The sequence below is a fragment of the Heterodontus francisci genome, chromosome 10, assembly GCF_036365525.1.
Source record: "Heterodontus francisci isolate sHetFra1 chromosome 10, sHetFra1.hap1, whole genome shotgun sequence".
Taxonomy (NCBI): Eukaryota; Metazoa; Chordata; class Chondrichthyes; order Heterodontiformes; family Heterodontidae; genus Heterodontus; species Heterodontus francisci.
The window spans coordinates 89,602,009-89,617,687 of NC_090380.1; the positions used below are offsets into that span (position 1 = coordinate 89,602,009).

Sequence of the window (15,679 nt, forward strand, 5' to 3'; positions counted from 1 at the left end):
GCCTCAGAATATAGGAAATAACAAGAGTCATGGTTCCTTCACTAAAACACATTGTAAAACTGCATCTGATAAAGATCAAGAGCTTTATATGCAATTTATTTCATTATTTGCTTGCCTCACTCCCTCTCTCTTTAGGGAAACTGAAAGACTGGGGCAAGTCAGCCCAAATATATTGCACAACTTATTTCACCTGGAATAAATGAAATCAATCATATATCTCTCATGATCACTGACAAGTGTCCACAGGGCATCAAAGCTAAATCAAGCTGACCTTCCCAGAAACTGTCTTCAAGGTGGTAACTCACATCTGCACAATTTGCTTAGACTGTATGCAAACATAACTGACCAAAAGGCCAGGGTGGCCCACCACACACCTTACAGAGGAGGAAGGTCCTGATCTGTGCTGGGTTAGCTACTCTAAGCTTGTCAAAGGACAAGCAAATGGAAGACAGAATTGGGAATGACGTAAAACAGACGACCAATTCACGGACAACCTGTTTTGTACTATTCGTGTTGAATAATTTCACCACGTATTTGAATAGCAAATGAGACAGCATCTACTTTGGTAATTTTCCCATTGTTATTCAGTGATCAAATTATTCTTTCTTTAAAATTATGTAGGATACTAATTTCTTTAGCACATTCCCAGATTGAAGTGTGATTAATACAAGCAAGGAGAGAGATGAGGTGGAGAGACAATCAATGGAGCACAAATGGTTAAAATACATAAGTGCAGTTCCAAGTTGGATCAAAAGCAGTAAATTTTCTAAATCCAAAGCAGTCAGCCTTGACTCAGAAGTAGCGCTTATCTCGGAGTCAGAGGCTATGGGCTCAAACCCCACTCCAGAGACTTGAGCACATAATTTAAGCTGACACATCAGTGCAGTACAAAGGGAGTGCTGAGCTGTCAGAGATGCCGGGTTGAATTTTAAGCCCCCCCAAAGAGCGGGAAGGTGACAGGTGGGGGGGGCATGGTGGAAATGGAGCGGGAGGCTTGGGAGGCCCTTCCCGACCCGCTCAGACCTCCGCCACCACTTTACGCAGGGCGGTGGCAGTGGAAAATGGCCAGTTAACAGCCACGTAAGGGCCTGTGCCCACCGCCACAGGGATTTTACCTTTAGCCAGTCAGGCGACCCATACCCAAGAGAAGCCACCTGACAAAAGCAGGCAGCTTTCTGACGGCCTGGGGTGAGGCCCTCCCGATCAGGCACCCTGTACCCAACGAAGGGCCGCCCCAAATGCCCCGACCACCCCAGCGGCCAACATATCCACCTCCAGTTCTCCCAATCGACCACCCTTGCCTCACCGGGGCCCGACCGATTGCCCCCAGCAAGGCTCCAAAAGCTTACTGGTTCTCTGGGGCTCCCTGACATCTTCTATCTTCAGCTGGGTTACAGTCCCAGCAGTGGCCACCACTCCTAGGACAAAGAACTGCCAGCCCACTGATTGGCTGGCACTGCATTAGGCGAGATTTCCTGCCTCAATGAGATGGAGGTCCCACCTCAGACCAATTAAAGGCCTGGGGACCACAAAATACGGTCCTGATCCCCAGGCCAGGCGGAGGCGGGGTCACCACCGACTTTTTAGTCGGCGGATGGCTCCCATCAGCTGAGGGTTAAATTCAGTCCGCCGTCTTTCAGATGATATGTTAAACTGAAACCTCTCTCAAGCGGATGTAAAACACCCCATGGCACTATTCAAAGAAGAGCAGGGAATTGCCTGGTGTACTGACTAACATTTATGCCTTAAACAACATCAGTAAAAACAGCTAATCAGGTTATTGATCTCATTGCTGTTTGTAGGACCTTGCCATGCGCAAATTGGAGCTAGTCAGATACTATCCAGGAACTAATTTAAAAAATAATGTTATGAATTTATTTTTTAAAAAAACAATCAGTCCTATAGATTCTAATAAAGGGTCTGCATCAAACCTTGCCTTTGCTCATACTCTGGATATGTTCTCGCTGTGCCATTCTCATATCATGTCTCAAGTGACCCTCTTCCGAGTTTTTTGATCCCTCCTATTTCTGCTCCAAAGCAGGGCAGAATGGATCTTATTTTATCAGGTGCATGGTGGGCCTAGGCTACAATTAATTTGCACCCATAATGGACTGTGCTGAAATATCACACATGAGCAGATCATTTGCAAAGTGCTGTGAGTAGTTTTTAAAGTGCCCAGAATTAGTGAGTGAAAACAGCGTTGTGAGAGTCATATGGATGCACAGCCAAAACACAAATGAACACTTTCAAAAAGCGAGTAGTTGACAACTATGCAACAACTGAATAAAAACAGAGAACAGCAGAGGGAGACATTGTGGAGAAAGTTGGCTCTAAATTCAGGTAAAGAGCAAGAAAGACTTGCAGTTATATAGCACTTTTCACAACGAGGACGTCCTAAAGGGTATTACAGCCAATTGAGCATTTTTGCTGCTTACAGTCGCTGTTGCAGTGTAGGTGACATGGGAGCCAATTTCTGCACAGCAATGTCATAAGGATCAGACAAGTTGTTTCAGTGATGTTGATTGAGGGATAAATATTGGCCAGGACACTGGGGAGAACTCCCCTGCTCTCCTTCAAATGATGACAAAGGATCTGTTAAGTCCACCCGATCGAGCAGATGAGGCCTTGGTTTAACATTTCATTCAAAAGACAACAACTCCAACAGTGCAGCATTCCCCAAGTCATGTAATGGGGTATCCGTCTAGATTTGGTGTTCACATGGGACTAGAACCCACACCTTCTAACTCAGAGGCAAGAGTGCTACCATAGAGCCATAGCTAATACAAGTCGAATAAACCACAATATTATAAGAGAAATTGAGGATGAAATCTGTAGCCCAAATTAAAGAGATGTATATTAATATAATTGTAGGAAATTTAAATTATTCAAAAATAGACTGGCATGATCCATGTCTGCGAGGAAGGAGAGGTATTTTTCTGAAACAAACTATCAGTCCCAACATGTTGCTTTTTGAGCATGGAAGGTAGCTACTTGACTCTAGTTATGGGTAATGACGCGCAACAGGTATGTGACCTAAATTTAGGGAAACAGTGGAGACTGCTTGTGTCCATGGAACTGAGCCAGTGCTTTCAAGCTTGGTTATGCAAGGAGCAGAATTATCCTAAAACTTAATATGAAATTTCACAACTTTAGCACATTTCTGTCCTTGTCTTCATAAATCTGGACAGTAATGCAAATTCTAATATGTCTTAGGTTTATATATATTATAGAAATACAGCCAACAGGACATGAACAAATCAGCTACACTCTAACTCTCCACAATCATGGAACAAACAATATCAAAAATATGGTTCTTTAAATATGATGTTGGATTTAGGAAGCTAGGTTCAACTAAGTAAACACAAGGAGCTTGTCCCCAGTGGAACAATGGATTATCCACATTCCATAGCAAAGTCCAGCACAACTGACACCCAAGTTTTTAAAAAAGTGCATGAAGTTACCCTCCTTAAACAGAAGAAAAACAACTAAGCAATATAAAAGTGCTAAACTTTCACACATCTGCTGGGTAATAAAGGAGGAGCAACGGTGGAAAATGGTGTCCTCCACCATATCAAACATACAAAAAAGTCAGGAAGTAAAATGGAGGGATACTTTGTGCAGCCACTGCTGACGAATGTAATTTGTGGCTGTGGCCAGAGTAATATCAGTACTCCTAACAAGCTGGACAGAACTGAAGACCAGTTCTGATGAATCATCATTGACCTGAAACATTAACTCGGTTCCTCACGCCACAGATGCTGCCTGACCTGCTGACTATTTCCAGCATTTTCTGTTTTTACTTCGGATTTCCAACATCTGCAGTACTCGGCTAATGAGTTGAAGGTGTTAGCTTTAAGGAAGATCGACTTGCAACGGAAGCAATAACACATTCAAGGACTTTAGAAAGGAATGCAAGGTGAGCGAAATATGGTAGCTCATGAATGCAGATTTGTTGAGCCAAAATTTGTGAGGTGTGGAGTGATTTTGGTAGTCTTGAAAGAATACCAGAACAAATGGAGCCATTAACAATGTCAGCTGGAGGGATAGTTAAGTCGTCAAGAGTAGAATTTAAAAGGGAATGAAAGGATCAGGAGCTTTAACTTATGGAAGAGATGAGCTTGGGCAGGGCAGCAGCAGCCAAGAGCAAAACTATAGTGATAATGGGAGAGTGCCCGAGCAAGAATCAAACCTGGTGGCCTTTTGGCATATATTGCTCAATTACAGATACCTTTACCACAAGACACTAAGATAGCCTGCTTTCTTACGTTCTTATACATGGAAATTACATTTCATTATTTTCAGTGATTTATGTCAGAGCTTTCTGGGCACATAGAGGGCTTCACTTTTCTTATGCGTTTTAACAGGAAATTGGTGTTTTAAAGAGAACGTCCAACAATGTGAGAGTCATAGGTCTTACTAGATAAGCTGCCATCCTTCCATCTACGAAAGATGATGGACACGCAGCAGACAATCCATTTAGGTGGGGTGTCTTCTTTTGGTGCACCTTTGCTGGTGGCTGTGAAGGCCAATCCTTGCGAGGCATGTTCTGCTACAAGTGCCACATGTGAAGCTGATAGTGACGCTGTGAGTTGTTGTTTTTGATGTCGGCACCTGTTGGCAAGATGCTGCAGCAACTGGTCATCGTGGCAGTACACACCATTCCACGGGATGTGTCGCCATTTCCCTCTTTCGCTAGCTCATGACCCCCAGGTACGATAGCTGACATTTAGGACCTTCATGTCACACTTGCAAGCATCCTTGAAACGGAGCTTTGGGCACCCCACTAGTCATCTGGCCCCAACTACCTCACCATACAGTAATCCTTGGGTATGCAACCGTCTTCCATCCTGTGGATGCGTCCTATCTACCAAAGCTGCCTCTTTGATTAGTGCCAACACACTTTGGAGCTCAGCCTTTGAGAGGACTGCCACATTTATGATTTTGTCCTGCCATGATATACCCATAATGCGCCGCAGATAGCAAAGATGGAAATTATTGAGCTTCTTTTCCTGGTAGTCTTTGGTTGCCCACTTTTACAGCCATACAGCAAGATGATGAGAACAGAGGTCTTATAAACCATCAGCTTAGTCCCAAGGGTCAGCTTGGTGTTATCCCATGCGCGTTTCGTGAGTCGGCCAAAGGTGGTAGCTGCTTTTCCTACACGTGTACCGGGCTCTGCATCAACAGACAGACTGTCTGTCACTGTGGACCCAAGGTAGCAGAATTTGCTCATCACTTCCAGTGGGGTATTATTTAGTGTGATAAGGTTAATATCTACCATGTACACAAGTTTAGAACAGTCACCAGAGTCATTTAACTCTTAAGGACATAACAGGAACAGGAATAGTCTACACGGCCCTTTGAGCCTGCTCTGCTATTCAATACAAACATGGCTGATCTTCTGTCTCAACTCCACTTTCCTGCCCATTCCCCGTATTTTTACATTGCCTGAGAGACTAAATACCCTGTCTATCTCAGCCTTAAATATACTCAATGATAGAACATCCGCAACCGTCTGAGGCAGTAGACAATTCCAAAGATTCACAACACTTTGAGTGAAGCAATTTCTCCTCAACTCAGTCATAAAATATCAACCTCTTATCCTGAGGCTGTGCCCAGTGTTCTAGATTTCCCAGTCGGGTGGGGGAACATCCTCTCAGAGTCTACCCTGTCAAGCCCCTTCCAAATCTTGTATATTTCAATGAGCTCACCTCTCATTCTTCTAAACTCCAGAGAGTATAGGCCCAATTTACTCAGCCTCTCATCCCAGGCACCAACGCTCACATTCCAGGACCCAATCTAGTGAACCTTCACCTCTGATGCAAATGTATCCTTGCTTAAATATGGAGGCCAAATCTGCACAGAGTACACCAGCTGTGATCTCAGCAAAGCCCTATGCAATTGTCGCAAGACTTCCTTGTTCTTGCACACCAGTTGCCTTGCAATAAAGGTCAACATGCTATTTGCTCCCTTAATTGCTTGCTGGACCAGCATGCTAACTTTGTGTCTTCCTTGTACAAGTACACTATTATGACGGTCCTTGTACTTTTTTGTCAGGTTTTTTTTGAGAACTCATGTATTTTAGAATTATGGACACGGTTTTATTTGGGAAAACTGAAAAAGATTCCATGGATATTTTTTTCACTGGGGTCATTGAAAAGAGGTCATCGGAAGGTCTTTTGGACATGGTCTCTAAACAACCTTTACTGGATGTCACCTGTCTTCAGATAAATACCCAGCAGGTGCTTTTTGAGTTGGGAGAGATGTTTACAGAGAAGTGATAGGTCAACATTTATAGGGGTCAGGAGGCTTGACTCTTGAGATATTGTTTTTGATTTTACTTTGGACAGTCAGTTGGGGTTTGGACAGGGTTTTGAAAGGACTCTTAAATCAACCTGCCAAGGACAAAACCCCAGCTCAGCCTGTTCCATCTCTTTGAAAAGCCTGCCAGTTTTTCCATCTCTTTGAGAAGCTCTTAGAAGTGAATACAAGAAATAGAGAAATTAATGCTGCATTCCTCCTGAAAAGGTCTGCCAGAAACCCCTGCTGCCACAGGAAAGCCTGCCAAACTGGTCTTCAACATCGCCTGAAAAGAACCCAGTGACAGCTGTCTACGGGTATTTGGGAGGCCAAACCAAAAAGGGACAACTGACATCTTTCCAGATCTTGTCTTTTGTTCTTCAATAATTAGCAAGTATTTGGCCAAAGTATTCTTTTATGTCTTTTTTTGTAACCGAGCTCTAAAGAGAAAATCTCTTTATTTTTAGGTTACCCGGTGTGCGTGTGTGTGTGAGAGGCTAAGGTAAAAAGGGAACTTTCATATTTCAATCTGTGTGTTAATGCTTTGCTTCATTACTGGTTAGGTCTGGTTTTATAATAAATTGATATTTTTTTGTTTATTAAAGAAACCTGGGTGGTGTATTTTATTCTGAAATAAAAATAGAGTCTATGATTAACCATATCTGTAACTGGGTAAACATTTAAATATATGTTGCGACCTGTAGAAAAGAGGAACTAGGAAAAAACAGTGCATTCCTCCTGCCTCGGGTGTAACAACATCTAAGTATCTCTGAACATCAACATTTATAAGTTTCACACCTTTAAAAAAAATTCTGCTTTTCTATTCTTAATTACCAAAGTGAATAACCTCACACTTCCCTACATTATACTCTATCTTCCACCTTGTTACCCACTTATTTAACCTGTCTATATCTCTTTGCAGCCTCTTTGTGTCCTCGTCACAGCTTATAATCCCACCCAGCCTTGCATCATCAGCAAACTTGGACACATTACTCTTGGTCTCTTTGTAAATAGCTGAGGCCCCAGTACTGATCCTAGCAGCACTCCACTAGTTACTGTCTGCCAATTTGAAAATGCCCCATTTATTCCTACTGTCTGCTTCCTGTCGGTTAACGAATCCTCCATCCACACTCACATTAACACCAACTCCATGAGCCCTTCTCTTGTCCATTCAACTTTTGTGTGGCACTTTATCGAATGCCTTTTGAAAATCCAAGTATATGACATTTACTGGTTCCCTTGTATCCACCCTACTACTTACATCTTCAAAAAGTAAATTTGTCAAACACAATTTCCCTTTTGTAAAACCATGTTGACTCTGTCTGATCATACTATGATTTTCCAAGTGCACTGTTGACTTTCTTAATAATAGATACCAGTGTTTGCCCAGCGACTGATGTTAGGCTAACTGGCCTTTCGATCCCGTTTTCTCTCTCCCTCCTTTCTTGAACAGCAGTGTTGCATTTGCTAGCTTCCAGTCTGCTGGAACCGTTCTAGTAAGCCACAGAGGGATCTTTCTTGCTGAGTTTTTGTTTTTTTAAATGGAATATTTTTTGAACATTTTGAATGGTTTCCCCACAGGTTATTTACTTCCATACCTTTTAGTTTATTTACCCAATAAACCTCAACCAGGTCTCCCCTCATACCTATGTAATTGGCTTTAAGTTTAAGGTTCTTGTCTTGGACTTGAGTATGTCGCTCTCAAACGTAATATGGAATTCAATTGTGTTATGACCATTTTTCCCAGAGGATCTTTTACTGAGAGATTACAAATTAATTCTTCCTCATTACACAACACTGGCCGGGACTGTCCATGATCAACTCATCCAACTGCGATCAGGGCACAGTAGCCTTGTAGTAATGTTACTGGACTAATAATCCTGTGGCCTAGACTAACGCTGCAGACACGCGAGTTCATAATCCCACCACTGCAGCTGGGGCGGGGGGGGGGGGGGATTTAAATTCAATTAATAAATAAATCTGGAATAAAATGCTAGTCTTATTAATAGTGATCCTAACAACACTGGATTGTTGTAAAACAAAAGCAAAATACTGTGGATGCTGGAAATCTGAAATAAAAACAGAAAGTGCTGGTAATACTCAGCCGGTCTGGCACAGCATCTGTGGAGAAACAGAGTTAACGTTTCAGGTTGATGACCTTGCATCAGAACATTAACTCTGCCTCTCCCTCCACAGATGCTGACAGACCTGCTGAGGATTACTAACGTCCTTCAGCAGAAGAAATCTGCCATCCTTACCTGATCTGATCTACATGTGACTCCAGATCCACAGCAATGCAGTTGACTCTTAACTGCCTTTTGAAATGTCATAGCAAGCCACCCAGTTGCATCAAGCTGCTATAGAAAAAAAAGCACTTTGGGTGCACCTACAGCGCATATACTGCAGGAGTTCAAGAAGGCAGCTCACCACCACCTTCTCAAGGGTAATTAGGGATGAACAATAAATGTTGGCCTTGCCTGCAATGTTCACATCCCAAGAATGAATGAAAAAATTCCCAACTTTAGCACTCAGTTCCTAAATCATTCTGTACTTTACACTCTAGGCAGCAGCAGTGTCTACTTCATGGACAGCTTATGACCCATCGTCATTGGCTGCCCCATGATTCGAGGAGGACATCTACTCAGGGTCACAAGTTACTACCATGGATCTTAATGTGACTGAACAGGCCAATTCTTGGCCCGCAGATCTTTGGGCACATTGGGCAGGACATCCCACATGGTAGTGGGATCCAAGTGCAGGACTTGCTTCTTTTTCTTTCCTTCTCTGCCTCATCATTTAGGCTCAAAGCATGATGCAGATTGATGGACAAGTTGTCGCCATTTTGAACAATTGGTAGCATGCTCCTTCCAGTCATCAATGTCACACTTCAGAGAGTTTCAGAGTGACTTTGAAGCGTTTTCTTTGTTCCCGTCCCCAGAACGCTGGCCATTTGAGAGTTGAGAAAACAGGACCTGGCGGTGGAGATGGTTTTTGGCCATCAGGACACAGAATCCAGTCCATCAAAGTTGATTTTGCAGGATTTTTGCCTGAATGTTTGTGTAGTTGGCTTCAAGAACATTTGCACTCTCTTCACTTCTCTTATGCAGTCCGTCGAGAATGAGGATAACTTTCTTCCAATCCAGGGTTGTGGGTCCTTAGGTGACTGAATAAGTCCAATTCTGATTCCGCACACTCTGCCACAGGTGGGGCATGTGGTGTTTGGTGAGGCAAGTGAATGGGATGCTCAAAATTCCAAACGCTCCTTCCACTGTTTGCATGTGGTCGTTGCCTGGGCATGTCTACGTTGTTCGAACTGGCTAGCACCTTCGCGGATGCTTCTTCTCTATTTTGGGCGATCTCAGCCAAGAGATTCCCACAAATCAGTAGAGATGTCACATTGTTTCAGGAAGGCTTTAAGGACATCCTTGTACTGTTTCCTCTGCCCTCCTGGTATCTTCTTGCTGTGACAGAGCTCAGAGTAGAAAGTTTGTTTTGGGAGTCTTGGGTCAAGCATCTGGACGATGTGGCCCGCACAGCGTAACTGACTAGCCATGAACAGTGTCTCAATGTTGGGGATGTGGTCCTGAGAGAGGACACTGATATTGGAGCGCCTGTCCTGCCACTGAATTTGCAGGACCTTGCAGAGGCACCACTGGTAATATCTCTCCAAGGGCTTTGAAATGTCTGCTGTACAGTGTCCATGTTTCCGACACGTACAGGAGGGCAGGTAACTCTGTGGCCCTGTAGACCATGAGCTTGGCACCAGGTTTGAGGTATTTGTCGTCAAACACTCTTTTCCTCAGACGACCGAAGGCTGCATTGGCACAGTGGAGGCGATGCTGAGTTTCATAGTCGATATCTGCCCTTGCTCAGAGGAGGCTTCCAAGTATTGGGAAGTGATCCACATTGTTCAATGGTTCGCCATGGATCTTGATAGTCAGGGGGCAGTGTTGCACTGTGGGAGCAGGCTGGTAGAGGCCCTTTGTCTTCCGGATGTTTTGCTTAAGGCCCATTCTTTCATACGCCTCCGTGAATGCATCAACGAGGGTTTGAAGCTCGGCCTCTCAGTGTGCACATACACAAGCATCGTCCGTGTACTGCAGCTTGATGACAGAGATTGGTTCTGGACTGGAGGTGATGTAGGTTGAATAGTTTGCCACTCATCCTGTAGAGTACATCTACTCCGATTTCAGGGAAATCAGGTGGAGTGTTGCGGCAAGGAAGATGGAAAAGAGCGTTGGTGCAATGACACAGCCTTGCTTGACCCCGGTTTGCACTCACACTGGGTCAGTGGCAGATCCGTTGACAAGGATTACAGCTTGCATGTCATGTCACAGGTGGAGGATGATGACGAATTTCTCCAAATCTGAGGAGGATGTTCCATAATCCCTCCCAGTTGATAGAATCGAAGGCATTTGAGGTCAAAGAAGGCCATGTTTAAAGATTGCTGCTGCTCCCTACATTTTTCTTGGAGTTGTCTTGCTGTGAAGATCATGTCCACTGTGTCTCTTGATAGACAAAATCCACATTTGTGATTCCGGTAGGAGCTCTTCAGGCACAGGGAGGAGGCGGTTGAGAAGGACTCTTACGATGATCTTCCCTGTGGTGGACAGCAAGGATACCCCTCTGTAGCTGCCATAGTCGGTCTTGTCGCCTTTTTTGAAGATGGTCACACTTACGGCACCTCAGAGATTCCCTGGCATGCTCTCCTCCTTCCAGCTGAGGGAGATGAGACCATGTATTTGTGTCACGAGTGCCTCTCTGCCATATTTTAGAATTTTAGTGGGAATCCCATCTACGCCGGCAGCCATATTGTTTTTTTAGCTGTCGGATGGCCTTTTTAATCACGTCAGGCTGGGGTTGTGCTGAGGTCGTGGCGGGTAGCAAGCTGTGGAATGTGGTCGAGGGCGCTCACATTAAGGACTGAGTCGCGATTGAGAAGATCTTCAAAGTGCTCCTTCCAATGAGTCCTGATTGCCTCTTTGTCCTTGATCAGCATTGCTCCAAAACTTTGCTCTCAGTGGGGTAGGTCCTTGGGTACTTGGGCCGTAAATGGTCTTGACTGCGCTAAAGAATGCACACATGTCATGGCTGTCAGCAAGTTGCTGTACTTCCTCGTCCAGCCCACCAGCTGTTACTTACAACTGCTGTCAACTTCTAGGTATGGTAATTAATACCTATTCAGGCAATTCTGCTGATTGGCAGTTAACTGCCACTGAGAGGCAGTTCCTGTGAACTTGGTATCTGAAATTGCTTGCAGGTTCTTGTACAGTTTTGAAGTTTTGAGTCATATTCTAAATATTAATCTAAATTTCAGCTTGAGAAATACTAGAGATTGTATGTGAACAACAAATTCAAAAATAAATTGAATTTTAATTTATTTAAACCAGATCTGCCACTATTGTAATACTGGAACAAAATGAACGTGTGTGGAAAGAAACTATACTTGGATTAGCCATTCTCATGTCATCTGCAACTTTCGGGGTCTACTACAAATTACTTAAATTATTTTCCCAGCCCAAAATTATGAAGAACAAATACACAACCAGCCAAAACCTTCACAATTCCTTCTTTGCTACTATGGGAGGGATTGACAAGTACTGCTGGGCGGGTTGCTCTCCAGTTATCAGAGTCACAGGTCGGGGAGGCAGTCTACTCCACTTTATCCCAGTCACCATTGGTCCGTTCAAAAAGACACCTCCTCGCACATATTGTTTAATAGTGCAATACCCAGAGCAGTTGCTGGTAGGTATTGTTAACCAGTATCACTGAGGCCCGGTGCATATACACACACAAAATCCATAAACCATCAGATTAAGAGGGGCAAGAAATAATTTCCACAGGATGCAAAAAAAATTTTTGAAATTATGTATCTGAACACGGAAATTGCACAAAGGAGTAAACTGCTTCCCAAACGAACAAAAAAGTTTTGCAATATGTATTTCGATACATCACTTGAGAATTTTTTTTAAACCCCAGGCAAATGCCCCCCTCGCCGGCCACATGCGGCACACACTCAAGGGCCAATCATCTAACACTTAAACCCGGGGAGAAGGGTTCAACATAAACCCCTGGGAGTCAGGAGGGTAGTTGCCAAGCCTGTTGCCCCGACATCAGCGATTTAAGAGTGAGATTCCCTACCCATCGCCCAATTCCCAGTACCTGAGTTCCAGTCCCGGTCCTGTTGCTGCTCCTCCTCCTCATCCGCTCCAGGCAACGCGGCACCGACACTGAGCCCGGGAGCACATTCCACACAAAGCGCCCTGCCACCACCTCCAACTTTATAAATCGGGAACAGGAGCAAAGAGGTCAGCAGTAAGTCTCGGGGTCGCGCAGGCATCACCCTGTGACTGATTGATTTTTCTTTTAAAAATTTATTCCAAGTCTCACCTCCCCTCGCTCCTATATATACTGAAACTGCTGCGCAGAAGATGAAACTACATATTTCCAAGGGAACCAGAGGACGCAGGAAGTGAGCAGCCAGCAGAAGGAGTTCTGTCCTGACCCCAGTGCACATAGCAGTATCCAAAACCAGCAAAAACCGTCAGCTCCCGTCTCATTCAAAAAGAAACACCTCCAGCACTGACTTGTCAAATGTAGCAGCATTGCAAGTGCAGTGGGTCCTATTAAGTTGCAGGCATATAACGACCCATCATAATCATAGTAGCAGAGATATTCCCCCCATATTTCTGGTGGAAAGTTGCAGATATATACTTGTTCTCCTGTTACAGCTCATTGTTAAATTATCACAGGTGCAGGATCACTCCTGTTACTTCTCCCTGGTTTATGTTGCCTCTCTTCTACCCCTCCTCCCCCAGACTAGAACTCTTCTCCCCATCCATCCAGGTGACATTGTTTTGACTCTCCCCATTCTATCAGTCCCCTCCCCCTACCCTCGTCCACTTTTCCTGTAATGGCTACATAAAAACAGCCTTTTGTTTTGATTCCTTATATGTAATGCCATGCGAGAGCCACTAATAGTTACCTTAGAATTTAGGAACAGGAATAGGCCATTCAGCTCCTTCAGCCTGCTCTACCATTCAATGCCATTTACCTGATTTTAATCCATATCCTTGCAAAAATAATCAAACTCAGTCTTGAAAATTTCAATTGACTCAGCATCCACAATCTTACGACAGAGTAAATTCCATATTTCCACCACACGTTGTATCAAAAAAGATCCCTGGTTTTACTCCTAAATGGCCGTGCTCTAATTTTAAGATTATGCCCTCTAGTTCTGGATCACCCCACCAGAGCAAATGGTTTCTCTGTATCAACCTTATTGAATCCCTTAATAATTTTAAATGCCACGATTAGATCACCCCTCAACCTTCTAACCTCAAAGGAATACAAGTTTATGCAACCTGTCCTCATAGATGTAAACACTGGTATCATTTTGGTGAATCAACACTGTCCCTCTTCTGAGGCCAATATATATTTCCTGAGGTGCAGTGCCTAAAATTGAACACAATATTCCAGATGGGGGTCTGCCAAGGCTCTGTCCAACTAAAACATCAGTTCCTCACTTGTGAATTCCAATCCTCTTGAGATGAAGACCATCATTCCAATAGCTTTTTTGATTACTTTTTATCTGTTGCACTAAGGTTTGGTAATTTATGTACATGGACATCTAAATCCCTTATCTCCTTCACAGCTCGTAGTATCTCATCAATATTATGCTTGATTTATTGCTTGATTTTTTGACTAGATTTTAAATGTCTCTCAAATTCAAAGGAAGAAGACGAAAATTAAATGCCAACTGGGGTTCAGTTGGTAGCACTCTCTTCTCTGAGTCACAAGGTTCTGGGATAAAGTCCCACAAACTCCCACAAAAATCAAGGCTGATATTCCAGTGCAGTACTGAGGGAGTGATGCACTGACAGAGGTGCTGTCTTTAAGATGAGATGTTAAACCAAGGCCTCATCTGCTTGCTTGGGTGGATGTAAAAAATCCCTTGGCGCTATTTTGAAGAAGAGGAGGGGAGTTATCCCTAGGGTCTTGGCCAATATTTATCCCTCAATCAACGTCACTAAAACAGATTATCTGGTCATTATCACACTGCTGTTTGTGGGAGTTTGCTGTGCACATACCGGCTGCTGCGTTTCCTACTTTACAACAGTGACTACATTTTAAAAAGGTACTTCATTGGCTGTAATGCGCTTTGAGCCATCCGGTTGAGAAAGGCACTATATAAACGTAAGTCTGTCTTTCTTTCTTTAAAAATTGTGAAACTGTTAACATCATAGAATTTCTTTTGCTTCTTTCATGTTCTTGCCACTGAATTGATGATAATAGCTATTAATAACATACCACATCTTGAGCCTCATTTTCTACTGAAAATCACCTAATGCCAACCATAGCTCTTGTGTAATTTTAAAGGATTCAAGGAGCAATCACTGAAACCAAAATAGGATCCCCTTAGTTCTCATCTTCCATCCCACCAGCCTTCCCATTCAACGGATAATTCCTTCACCATTTTCCGCCACCTCCAGCACTATGCCATCACCAAATACATCTTTGTCTCCGCTTTCAGCATTCCAAAGACCAATGATTCCACAACAACCTAGTCCACTCTCCCATCACCCCAATACACACTTCCTTGCCCATGGTACTTTCCCATGCAAGAATAGAAGATGTAACACCTGCCCTTTTACCTCCTCTTTCCCACTGTGCAAGGCTCCTTCCAAGTGAAATAGTGATTTACTTGTACTTTAATCAACACGGTATACTGTATTCGCTGCTCACAATGGGGACTCCTCTACATAGGGGAGACCAAGTGCAAAATGGGTAATCACTTTACTGTACACCTCTGTTTAGTCAGCTTGCATGACCCTGAGCTTCTGGCTACTTGGCATTTAAATTTCCATTCCACTCCCACTCTGACCGCCCGGTCCTTGACCTCCTGCACTGTTTCAATGAAGCTCAAAGCAACATTGAGGAAAAGCACCGCATCTACAAGTTCTAGTAGTTCACGTCTGTGAGGTATTTTACAGCCATAATATTGAGATCAACACTTTAGATCTTAGCCACTGCTCCCATTTTCTTTCATGTAGCAGGCACTTGGTGACAAAGAAGGGCGGCACAGTGGTTAGCACTGCAGCCTCACAGCTCCAGCGACCCGGGTTCAATTCTGGGTACTGCCTGTGTGGAGTTTGCAAGTTCTCCCTGTGACCGCGTGGGTTTCCGCCGGGTGCTCCGGTTTCCTCCCACAGCCAAAGACTTGCAGGTTGATAGGTAAATTGGCCATTACAAACTGCCCCTAGTATAGGTAGGTGGTAGGGAAATGGACTGTCAGTGGACTGGAGGTATGGGCTGGTGCTTGGATAGGGATCCCTTACGGGCATGGTGGTCCACACCCCTGGGGCCTACTTGCTTTTCT

The 15,679-nt window shown here is 44.0% G+C and overlaps 1 protein-coding gene across 4 annotated transcripts in view; it reads right to left on the reverse strand.

Annotated features, from left to right (window-relative positions):
- Window positions 1-12,655, reverse strand: part of cmss1 (cms1 ribosomal small subunit homolog) — a 346,949-nt gene extending 334,294 nt beyond the window's left edge. Inside the window, exon 1 of one of the 4 annotated variants that reach the window (XM_068041012.1) lies at window positions 12,463-12,655. In XM_068041012.1, the coding sequence (XP_067897113.1) occupies window positions 12,463-12,640 (178 nt within the window). In that variant the 5' untranslated portion in view covers window positions 12,641-12,655. The remainder of the gene's footprint in view (window positions 1-12,462) is intronic. The other 3 variants (XM_068041009.1, XM_068041011.1, XM_068041013.1) reach the window with 3 other exon arrangements.
- Between the last annotated feature and the right edge of the window lie 3,024 nt (window positions 12,656-15,679).